The following is an 11,783-nucleotide window of genomic DNA, read 5'->3' on the forward strand; positions in this document are numbered from 1 at the left end:
AATTCCTCAATTACAGAATGATTAGCAGGCTCAATATTACATTTTATTCATTAATACAGAAGGATAAAACATTGCCATGCAGCAATATGAAGACCATTAACTTATCCATCCATCCATCCATCCATCCATTTTCTACCGCTTATTCCCTTCGGGGTCGCTGGAGCCTATCTCAGCTACAATCGGGGCGGAAGGCGGGGTACACCCTGGACAAGTCGCCACCTCATCACAGGGCCAACACAGATAGACAGACAACATTCACACTCACATTCACACACTAGGGCCAATTTAGTGTTGCCAATCAACTTATCCCCAGGTGCATGTCTTTGGAGGTGGGAGGAAGCCAGAATACCCGGAGGGAACCCACGCAGTCACGGGGAGAACATGCAAACTCCACACAGAAAGATCCCGAGCCTGGGATTGAACCCCAGACTACTCCGCACCTTCGTATTGTGAGGCAGACGCACTAACCCCTCTTCCACCGTGCTGCCCCCATTAACTTATACAACATGTAATGTACAGAATATCACTAATTATTTAATGATAAAAACGTATACCTATCTGCGATTAATCGCAATAATTTTGAGTTAACTATGAACAAAATGTGATTATCGCGATTAAATATTTTAATCATTTGACAGCTCTAATACATATACAGTCATGGCCAAAAATATTGGTACCCCTGCATTTCTGTTAGATAACGCACCACTTCTCCCAGAAAATTGTTGAAATTACAAATGCTTTAGTATTCACATGTTTATTTCTTTTATTTGCATTGGAAAAACACACAAAAAAAAAAAAAGCCAAATCTGATATTATTTTACACAGAACTCCTAAAATGGACTGGACAAAATTATTGGCACCCTCAATTTAATATTTGGTAGCACACCCTTTGGGAAAAATAACTGAAATCAATCGCTTCCTGTAACTATCGATTAGTTTCTTACACCTTGCTACTGGAATTTTGGACCACTCTTTTTTTGCAAACTGCTTCAGGTCTCTCAGATTTGAAGGGTGCCTTCTCCCAACTGCTGTTTTTAGATCTCTCCACAGATGTTCTATAGGACTTAGATCTGGACTTAAATAATATCAGATTTAGCTTTTTTTTTTGTGTGTTTTTCCAATGCAAATAAAAGAAATACACATGTGAATACCAACGCATTTGTAATTTCAACTATTTTCTGGGAGAAGTGGTGCGTTATATGACTTAAATGCTGGGGTGCCAATATTTTTGGCCATGACTATATATATATATATACCGGTATATATATATATATATATATATATATATATATATATATATATATATATATATATATATATATAGTACCGGTATATATATATATATATATATATATATATATATATATATATATAGAGTTGACGCAGGGGTAGATCTTGCTTTGGTTTTTGGTTGAGACCAGGGACCTTGGGCTCGAAAAGGTTGGTGACCACTGATTTAATCATTTAGAACAGTGGTCCCCAACCAGGGGGCCGCGGCCCGTTACCGGTCCGTGGATCGATTGGTACCGGGCCGCACAAGAAATTAAAAAATAATAATAATAATAAATTAATTAATTAATTTAATCAACATAAAATACCCAAGATACACTTACAATTAGTGCACCAACCCAAAAAACCTCCTTCCCCCATTTACACTCATTCACACAAAAGGGTTGTTTCTTTCTGTTATTAATATTTCTGGTTCCTACATTATATATCAATATACATCAATACAGTCTGCAGGGATACAGTCCGTAAGCACGCATGATTGTATTATTTTATATATATATATATATATATATATGTGGTATATATATATACCGTATATATATATATATATATGTGTGTACACCATAACCCCCCCCCCCCCCCCGGTCCGTGGGACACATTTTCAAGTGTTGACCGGCCCGCAGTTAGAAAAAGGTTGGGGACCACTGATTTAGAATCACCAAGATGTTACTGCTCACTGCGACCTCACTTTGACACCCACAGTATTTAGAGAAGAAAAGGTCTGTATAAAGGCACATTATGTATTTATATCTGGAGGGGTCCACAAGTTAGACATGAATCAGTGAAAAACAATGTTAGATTTATTTGTGCATCATTAAGTACCGTATTTGATCTACATAACAAGTGCCTTTCTGCTGTGATTGTGATGCTAATGAGAATTTTTTTGTTTGTTTGTTTGCAGTTGATTTCATGCTACAAATTATAATAAATATAATTATTATTATTATACTGCAGTTGTTTTTATTGTATGAAGTTCAAATTTTGTTTCATTGTTTAGCTATGTTTGCTAGCAATATCAAGATTTAGTATATGCTGTTGAACCTACGAGAGATTTATTCATCTAGTTTATTAATACTCCATCCATCCATTTTCTACCGCTTATTCCCTTTGGGGTAGCGGGGGGCGCTGGAGCCTATCTCAGCTACAATCAGGCAGAAGGCGGGGTACACCCTGGACAAGTCGCCACCTCATCGCAGGGCCAACACAGATAGACAGACAACATTCACACTCACATCCACACACTAGGGCCAATTTAGTGTTGCCAATCAACTTATCCCCAGGTGTTAATACTAATTAGGATATTTTCTTGATTGGAACACCCAAAAACAGAACAGCAATACGGCATTTTCTGCTCAAATTCTACACTCACTCTCACTTGTTTTAATGCTACACTCAAGCTGCTTGACCATCAAGTTAATTAAGCCGCAAAGAAGAAAAACAGATATGACGTTAAATGTAAACCCAGCGATAAGGCATTTCATGAATTGCTCGTATTCCGACACTTTACTTCTTCCCAGAAGGGAAAAAAAGCGGTGGTCAACCAAACCAAGATGGCTGTTTGAACTATCCGAGTACGCAAGGGTCATACTAAACGAATAAACAGATGAAAACTTAGAAAAGCAGGGAGGCCTACAACGTATTTGTGTGTGGCTGGGTCAAGAACATTGGTATCAAGACTCTCCCGTATTAACGTGCATCATTTTTGATCGGGTAAGGTTGCATTTCGTGATTCAATTTTGCGTCTTACGAGGACGCTTCCATGTAAACAAACAAGCACCCGACAGCTCGACACGAGCTAGATCAGGGGTGGGCAATTAATTATTACCGAGGGCCGCATGAGCAACCCGAGCACTGCTGGAGGGCCACACCTGCAATATTTAAATTAAATTTAGCTCAAATTATTTTTGATGTATCGTAAGATAAATAATAATAATAATAATATTTTCATTTAACCTAACTTATCTTTATACAAAAGCAGATGGCTTTTGATGGTTGTATTTTTAACACTTGTTACACAACACTTCCTGATGTATATTACAATGCAAAAATTTAAATTTCTGTCACTTTGTCCTGCATCCTCTTTGTTGTGAACGTAGCACACCTGTAAGGTGATTGGCGAAGAAGGAGGGAGTGTTGCTGTTGCGGAAATGAGGAGTGAGGATAGACGTGCGTGTGGAAAGAACGAGATTAGTTGAGCTGTGTTAGTATAGGTTGCTCAATAAAAGTTTAAAAAGAGCGTCAGACTTGGTGTGCACTTCTTCTGGACGCTACAATTGGTGTCAGAAGTGGGATGAAATGCCTCCCAATTCGCCTTGCCATCAAACCTGGGAGTCTTCATTGAGGGCGGAATTCCCCCATGCCAAGCAGCGTGTGCTGCACCTGTAGACGCTGCCTCTCTCCTTCCTCTCTCTCTCCTTCCTCCCTCTCTCTCTCTCTTTGCGACGAGCTTACGTCCGGGATTCACACAGACATCTGCAGTCGCTGCCGGCACCTTAAGTCCCCACTCAATGTCCTTTCCCTCCCGTTCAATCTTGACAAAGTCGCCAGGAAACATCATGGCACGTACCTCCCGATGACGTAGCAGGCTGAGCACACAAGCAGCGGCAGTATGCGCAAAGTTTTACTTCTGACACCAATTGTAGTGTCCAGAAGAAGTGCACACCAAGTCTGACGCTCATTTTAAACTTTTATTGAGCAACATATACTAACACAGCTCAACTTATCTCGTTCCTTCCACACGCACGTCTATCCTCACTCCTCATTTCCGCAACTAAAGAACACAACATCAACTTCAGCAGGTCGTTACACTATATTCTTTAAAGACAGCAACCTGTGTACCACAAATTAAGCACACGGCTTTACCTTTAATTTCTGTAAAGAAATACTTGGCAGTCCATGTCTTGTTGAAAACACGGCATTCGTCATCAACTTTTCTTTTTTTAGCGTCTCGGGGATAACCGGGCATCACTTGTCGCTGTGCACCTTCACTCACAGGTTACACACGGACATACGCCCATAAATAACACTTTTCAAAATAAAAGCAGCACAGTTGTGTTGCACGCACGACATAGATGTTTTGTTTTTTTTATTTTGTAATTTGTGAATGGCGCTGTTCACATTCACTCAATCGCGCACGAGCATACGTCCACACGGTAGTAATACAAATAACGCTTTTCAAAACAAAAGCAGCACTGTTGTATTGCACACTCGAGATAGATACTTTTTTTAATTTATTTTGTAATTTATGATTGGCCTCATGCGGGCCGGACAGGGACGTACAAAGGGCCGGATGTGGCCCGCGGGCCGCAAAATGCCCAGGTCTGAGCTAGATGGTTATCGCACTACAAGCTAGCCTGTTTCGATGTTCCCGATTGTCTCTCTGTCCTGCAACTCAGTGCGCCGTTTAGGCAGGAGAAACAGTGCGTACCGGTTCCATTTACTGTAACATGCTGCAAAAACACTGCAATTTTTTGTGTAAAATTATGCCAGTTTTTAGCAGTAAAATCTAAAGATTTTTTAAAGCATATTTGAAAAAATATATAATCAAATGCATAGGCAAGTATGTAATATCATGAGGCAAATCCTTACATATTTATGTTAATATATTATTCACTGTTCGAAGTGGTTAAATTAAATTGGCATGCACTGCTATGCAGTCACGGGTGTCAGCTGTCGGGTGCTATATCGTCATAGTTTGTTTACATGGACGAGTCCTCGCAAGACGCAAAGTTAAATCACGAAATTCAACCTTACCCGAGCAAATACAATGCATATTTATATGGGAGAGTCTTATGATACCAATTTCCTTAACCCAGCCACACACAAAGAAGTTGTATGCCTCCATGCTTTTCCAAGTTTTCATCTGTTTGGTCGTATAGACTGACATCTGGCACACTAGTTAGTTCAATGTGTCTGGAAACTACATCGGATAACCCTTGATATCACTCAACAAATTGTTTTTTGATAACAAGTATAGAATCTGTTCCATTGCATAGGGTTTGTTTGCTCGCATCTGCTTTCTGCAGGAAGAGCTAGGCCCCTTGCATACCTTGAGCTGCTTTGCTGCACAACAGCCATATTGGCTTGGTTGACCACCACTGTTTTTCACTTCCGAGAAGAGGTGACATGACAGAATACAAGCAATTCAGATACTTACTGCTGCTCAAAACTGATACAAAACTTTTATTAAGTTAATTATCATATTTTGAAATTTAGATTTAACTGTATTTTACGCATACCCTTCTTTGCAGCTGACTTTGGGCAGCTTCTTTAGCTGTGCAGTTATATTTGTTGACTTTCAAAACACAGCTGGCATTTCAAATGGCTGATAAGGTTTGATGTGTTTATGTGTGATGTTTTTTCCCCTTCTAGCTGAATATTTGCAGAACATTTAGTGCAAATAGCACAGGAAATGTCATCCTCTGAAGAAGTCCCACACGATCGAGAGAATGTTTGTTTACTGTGAGCACAGTAGGGGAACAGGAGCGTTTGACTTGCTCACCCTAAACCCCCTTCAGTACAAAACGGGTAATATTGCTTCATTGAGGGTTTTTTTTTTTTTTTTTATATAAATCTGAGCTATTTCTTATCAGTATTTCATAATTCCTTATGTCACCCCAATATTTTTCGTGCACCCCTAATTATCTTCTTAACTGCCATTGTCAGTTTAATCATACGGATTTATTTGCAGAATTAGTAGGTGTGTTTATTCTCCCAGTTGGGACCAATACACGAAAACATTCTGTGCCTGCCTGCGAGACCGCATTCAGGGCAGGATTACTGCACACACACAACATGAGGCCAAGCAGTCAGTGAGACTAATTAAAGTCTGTCACTAAAATGCTGCTTCTTTTAAACGTTGCGTTTCAACTTCTATGCTAGTGTTGGCCATATTTCTTTATTTTGTTCATCTGGGTTGCATTTCCAGTTGTGTAAGGGGGAAGAGGCACAAAGCTGATTGGACATTAATTACGCTGTGACGAGTCTGACTTTCGCAACGGTGGACAGGGATAGTGGTGCGCACACACACACACACACACACACACACACACACACAAACACATTCAAATTAACACACGCACGTGTACACAAAAAACACACAAGGAAAACAGTCAATGAAGGCAGATTTTTCCATGTAGGATTATACCAAGCACCGTTGAATCCCCACTGTTTACTACTGCGGTATCTTCTAACGGACATTTCCGCCATGTTTTATCCAAGTAATTATTGTTAAAAACTAATCACCAAGATTGAACTAAAATTTATCGTGATCAGCGATCACAATCATATAATCGCAGAGCCCTCGGATCAAACCCGCAACCACTCTACCACTTGAGCCATACTGCCCCATTTAAGATGTATTGCCAAGAAGCATTGTTACAACAAAGACATTAACGATGTGTTTAGTGCTATGCTTATTTCTGAAAACACACACACTCAGACTCACCTTGCAAATTAGTACTTTCAGAACTGGGTGGCGATAAAGAGAATCTCTCTGGAAATGGTTCACTTGTCGGCCACAAGCAGTGCAACTGACAATTTCCAAATGTTCGCCTCCTTTAAAAGCATACCACTGTTAGCTATAAAGATAGGCTCAGAAGAAATAGTTTAGTTTGAACAAAATTGACCAAAAGTTGACTGACCTCCACGTCTTCTTGAAAATTCTTTTCGTATAACGTTACTTTTGCGGCTGCGAAACTCTGGCCCCCTGAAGTCATCTCTTCCGTTATCTACAGGTTCAGGTCGAACCACAACGGTGCCTGGACAAAGCATAGCATTTCTGTCAATACATTTGTTTACATATTTACACAATACATAACATATATAGTTTTATCGGTATCATTACGAAATCACAAAATAATAGTGTTGTTCGATTTTACATTAAACAGAGCTAAGAAAACAAACTGTTGAACTCAGCGTCAAGGTGATGTAGAAAAGACTACCTTTAGGCAAGTGAGTGACCTCCGAGTGACCGTTTGCACTGAACGGGAAATCCACATTGTCGCTATCGTTTGAGTCCCCAGATTCATCCAGGCCAGAGTGCTTTGTCACAACAGAAGGTTTTCTGAAATCATATTGAGACATAAGTAAATATTAGCATTATACTTCTCCTGTTGTCTCATTTGTTTAAAAGTATTGCAATTATCCTGCTGTCTCAGTGCCAAAGAGTATTTCTATACACGTGGGAATGTAAAAGAAAAGCAAACTCGCCTTTTGGAGAATTTTGTGTCTGCAACAGCCTGCTAAAAAGGACATTTTAAATGTTTACGTTTTATTTTATAATCACACGGTTACAATTGTAGGTACCAATAATCTTTTACCTCCATTGTATGTTGACCAGCTGAATTTTCCACAGGACCATTCCTGTTTGTCACATCTATAAATGAAAAGTACACATCAACAAAAAAATGTTACATCATGAAGATTTTTCTGTGAATTTACCATGAGTCTCAGCTGAGCCATTGCTGTCCTCTGGAGTGGAATGGGCCAAATACTCGTGCAGTTTGCTGACCAGTACATTCAGTTTACTGTCCGAAGAACTGCAGTCAACAAAGAAGTGATATATTAATGGTTACTGAATATTACTGTAGGATATATAATAATCCAAATAATTACATTAAGTATTCAGAATATTTGTTTAACAGAGAATTCAATTATACTACTACAAATTGTTCTTGTGGAAATCTGGATGTTTGAGACAGGGTTCTTTTTTCCTATACTACTAGTGCATACATAAGTAAATGTAGTCCATTTAAATACATACACATATCGTTTCAGAAAAAAATTCATGGCTTGGTAGATTTGTTAGCGTTGGATACAAATAATAAAATATCTAAAATAAAGACTGTTCTTGCTTAGCTCAGTTAATTCGACGAAACTTCTCAACAGTCAAGGCATTTTTACAGCAATTTCCACCTGGTCCAACGACGACGAAATGGAAATTAAGTACCAATAGCGGGAAAACAGACAATATTGCAATCTACATAATGTTTGGAGTTGGTTCAGAGTTTAAAATACGCCGCTAACTCCACCTACATTATCCCCAAACTTAATCGGAAACGGCTTGAAAACTGGCTGCTAGCCGATGTAGCTAACATAGCATGTTGCTAAGCTAGCTATTTGTCAACAAAGCTAGCGGTGTTTTTCCAATGTTTACCTCAGCATCACTACGACATTTAGGAAAACGTCTTAAATTATTGTGTTATGAACATCCGAAAAATGGTAATATTGTTCTTACTTTGAACGCAGCATCATGCAACAAAAAACGAACATTCACTGGGCTCTCATTTCTTCGTTTAAGAACGACGCCCTTGTCTGTGAAGGTTGAACACTGCCACCTGCTGGCTTGGAGTAAAACAACTGAAATGATTGCTGCTGTTTCCCAAATATTTTCCATGTTACTAACAGTAACAGCAATTAAGTAAAGGAGTAAACGTAATTAAATAAACTTAAAGAGTCTTCTGTGAGCAGAAAAGCTGTGTCTGTACAGTATATTTTTGGTTATTTATTTTTCCACATTATTTTTTGTGGACTTCTAAGTTCTTGTATCTGCAATTATGCACTGCAGCCACATATTATTTCCCCTTTGCAGGAGAAATAAAGTGTATCCTATCCTATCATATGTTTGCAATATATATTTCATTATTCCAAATGAATATGATATTATCAAAACCCATTGTCTGAGTTTATCTGGAATTCCATCATTTGTATTATTTCATGAAAACCAAATAGTCTGATATCATTAATCGTGATTTCTGTCATTCATTATTGTTTAATGAAAACCACAGTGGCTGATATCATTTATCCTGATTTGTTTTAATGTATTCATCCATCCATCCATCCATCTTCTTCCGCTTATCCGAGGTCGGGTCGCGGGGGCAGCAGCCTAAGCAGGGAAGCCCAGACTTCCCTCTCCCCAGCCACTTCGTCCAGCTCTTCCTGTGGGACCCCGAGGCGTTCCCAGGCCAGCCGAGAGACATAGTCTTCCCAACGTGTCCTGGGTCTTCCCCGCGGCCTCCTACCGGTCGGACGTGCCCTAAACACCTCCCTAGGGAGGCGTTCGGGTGGCATCCTAACCAGATGCCCGAACCACCTCATCTGGCTCCTCTCGATGTGGAGGAGCAGCGGCTTTACTTTGAGCTCCTCCCGGATGGCAGAGCTTCTCACCCTATCTCTAAGGGAGAGCCCCGCCACCCGGCGGAGGAAACTCATTTCGGCCGCTTGTACCCGTGATCTTGTCCTTTCGGTCATAACCCAAAGCTCATGACCATAGGTGAGGATGGGAACGTAGATCGACCGGTAAATTGAGAGCTTTGCCTTCCGGCTCAGCTCCTTCTTCACCACAACGGTTCGATACAGCATCCGCATTACTGAAGACGCCGCACCGATCCGCCTGTCGATCTCACGATCCACTCTTCCCTCACTCGTGAACAAGACTCCGAGGTACTTGAACTCCTCCACTTGGGGCAAGATCTCCTCCCCAACCGGGAGATGGCACTCCACCCTTTTCCGGGCGAGAACCATGGACTCGGACTTGGAGGTGCTGATTCTCATCCCAGTCGCTTCACACTCAGCTGCGAACCGATCCAGTGAGAGCTGAAGATCCTGGCCAGATGAAGCCATCAGGACCACATCATCTGCAAAAAGCAGAGACCTAATCCTGCAGCCACCAAACCAGATCCCCTCAACGCCTTGACTGCGCCTAGAAATTCTGTCCATAAAAGTTATGAACAGAATCGGTGACAAAGGGCAGCCTTGGCGGAGTCCAACCCTCACTGGAAACGTGTCCGACTTACTACCGGCAATGCGGACCAGGCTCTGGCACTGATCATACAGGGAGCGGACTGCCACAATCAGACAGTCCGACACCCCGTACTCTCTGAGCACTCCCCACAGGACTTCCCGAGGGACACGGTCGAATGCCTTCTCCAAGTCCACAAAACACATGTAGACTGGTTGGGCAAACTCCCATGCACCTTCAAGGACCCTGCGGAGAGTATACAGCTGGTCCACAGTTCCACGACCAGGACGAAAACCACACTGTTCCTCCTGAATCCGAGGTTCGACTATCCGGCGTAGCCTCCTCTCCAGTACACCTGAATAGACCTTACCGGGAAGGCTGAGGAGTGTGATCCCACGATAGTTAGAACACACCCTCCGGTTCCCCTTCTTAAAGAGAGGAACCACCACCCCGGTCTGCCAATCCAGTGGCACCTCCCCCGATGTCCACGCGATGCTGCAGAGTCTTGTCAACCAAGACAGCCCCACAGCATCCAGAGCCTTAAGGAACTCCGGGCGGATCTCATCTACCCCCGGGGCCTTGCCACCGAGGAGCTTTTTAACTACCTCAGCAACCTCAGCCCCAGAAATAGGAGAACCCACCACAGACTCCCCAGGCACTGCTTCCTCATAGGAAGACGTGTTGGTGGGATTGAGGAGGTCTTCAAAGTATTCCCTCCACCGATCCACAACATCCGCAGTCGAGGTCAGCAGAACACCATCCTCGCCATACACGGTGTTGATAGTGCACTGCTTCCCCTTCCTGAGGCGGCGGATGGTGGTCCAGAATTGCTTCAAAGCCGTCCGGAAGTCGTTTTCCATGGCCTCACCGAACTCCTCCCATGTCCGAGTTTTTGCCTCTGCGACCGCTGAAGCCGCACACCGCTTGGCCTGTCGGTACTTGTCCGCTGCCTCAGGAGTCCTATGAGCCAAAAGAACCCGATAGGACTCCTTCTTCAGCTTGACGGCATCCCTCACCGCCGGTGTCCACCAACGGGTTCTAGGATTACCGCCACGACAAGCACCAACCACCTTGCGGCCACAGCTCCAATCAGCCGCCTCGACAATAGAGGCGCGGAACATGGTCCATTCGGACTCAATGTCCAGCACCTCCCTCGTGACATGTTCAAAGTTCTTCCGGAGGTGGGAATTGAAACTCTCTCTGACAGGAGACTCTGCCAGACGTTCCCAGCAAACCCTCACAATGCGTTTGGGCCTGCCAGGTCTGTCCGGCATCCTCCCCCACCATCGCAGCCAACTCACCACCAGGTGGTGATCGGTAGAAAGCTCCGCCCCTCTCTTCACCCGAGTGTCCAAAACATGAGGCCGCAAATCCGATGACACAACTACAAAGTCGATCATGGAACTGCGGCCTAGGGTGTCCTGGTGCCAAGTGCACAAATGGACACCCTTATGTTTGAACATGGTGTTCGTTATGGACAATCTGTGACGGGCACAAAAGTCCAATAACATAACACCGCTCGGGTTCAGATCCGGGCAGCCATTCTTCCCAATCACGCCTCTCCAGGTTTCACTGTCGCTGCCAACATGAGCATTGAAGTCCCCCAGTAGAACGAGGGAATCACCCGGGGGAGCACTCTCAAGTACTCCCTCGAGTGAATCCAAAAAGGGTGGGTACTCTGAGCTGCGGTTTGGCGCGTAAGCGCAAACCACAGTCAGGACCCGTTCCCCCACCCGAAGGCGGAGGGAAGCTA

General features: G+C 42.8%; 1 protein-coding gene across 3 annotated transcripts in view; it reads right to left on the reverse strand.

Annotated features, from left to right (window-relative positions):
• Nucleotides 1-8,641, reverse strand: part of LOC133607484 (transcriptional regulator ATRX-like) — a 58,237-nt gene extending 49,596 nt beyond the window's left edge. For 2 of the 3 annotated variants that reach the window (XM_061962159.2, XM_061962158.2), the window contains exons 1-7: nucleotides 8,528-8,641; nucleotides 7,732-7,829; nucleotides 7,611-7,666; nucleotides 7,501-7,532; nucleotides 7,233-7,354; nucleotides 6,933-7,049; nucleotides 6,737-6,846 (exon numbers count right to left, since the gene is read on the reverse strand). In XM_061962159.2, coding sequence (XP_061818143.1) covers nucleotides 6,737-6,846; nucleotides 6,933-7,049; nucleotides 7,233-7,354; nucleotides 7,501-7,532; nucleotides 7,611-7,666; nucleotides 7,732-7,829; nucleotides 8,528-8,562 — 570 coding nt within the window. In that variant the 5' untranslated portion in view covers nucleotides 8,563-8,641. The remainder of the gene's footprint in view (nucleotides 1-6,736; nucleotides 6,847-6,932; nucleotides 7,050-7,232; nucleotides 7,355-7,500; nucleotides 7,533-7,610; nucleotides 7,667-7,731; nucleotides 7,830-8,527) is intronic. The other variant, XM_061962160.2, reaches the window with a different exon arrangement.
• Nucleotides 8,642-11,783: the final 3,142 nt, after the last annotated feature.

This window comes from Nerophis lumbriciformis, linkage group LG09 (assembly GCF_033978685.3).
Source record: "Nerophis lumbriciformis linkage group LG09, RoL_Nlum_v2.1, whole genome shotgun sequence".
Classification (NCBI taxonomy): domain Eukaryota; kingdom Metazoa; phylum Chordata; class Actinopteri; order Syngnathiformes; family Syngnathidae; genus Nerophis; species Nerophis lumbriciformis.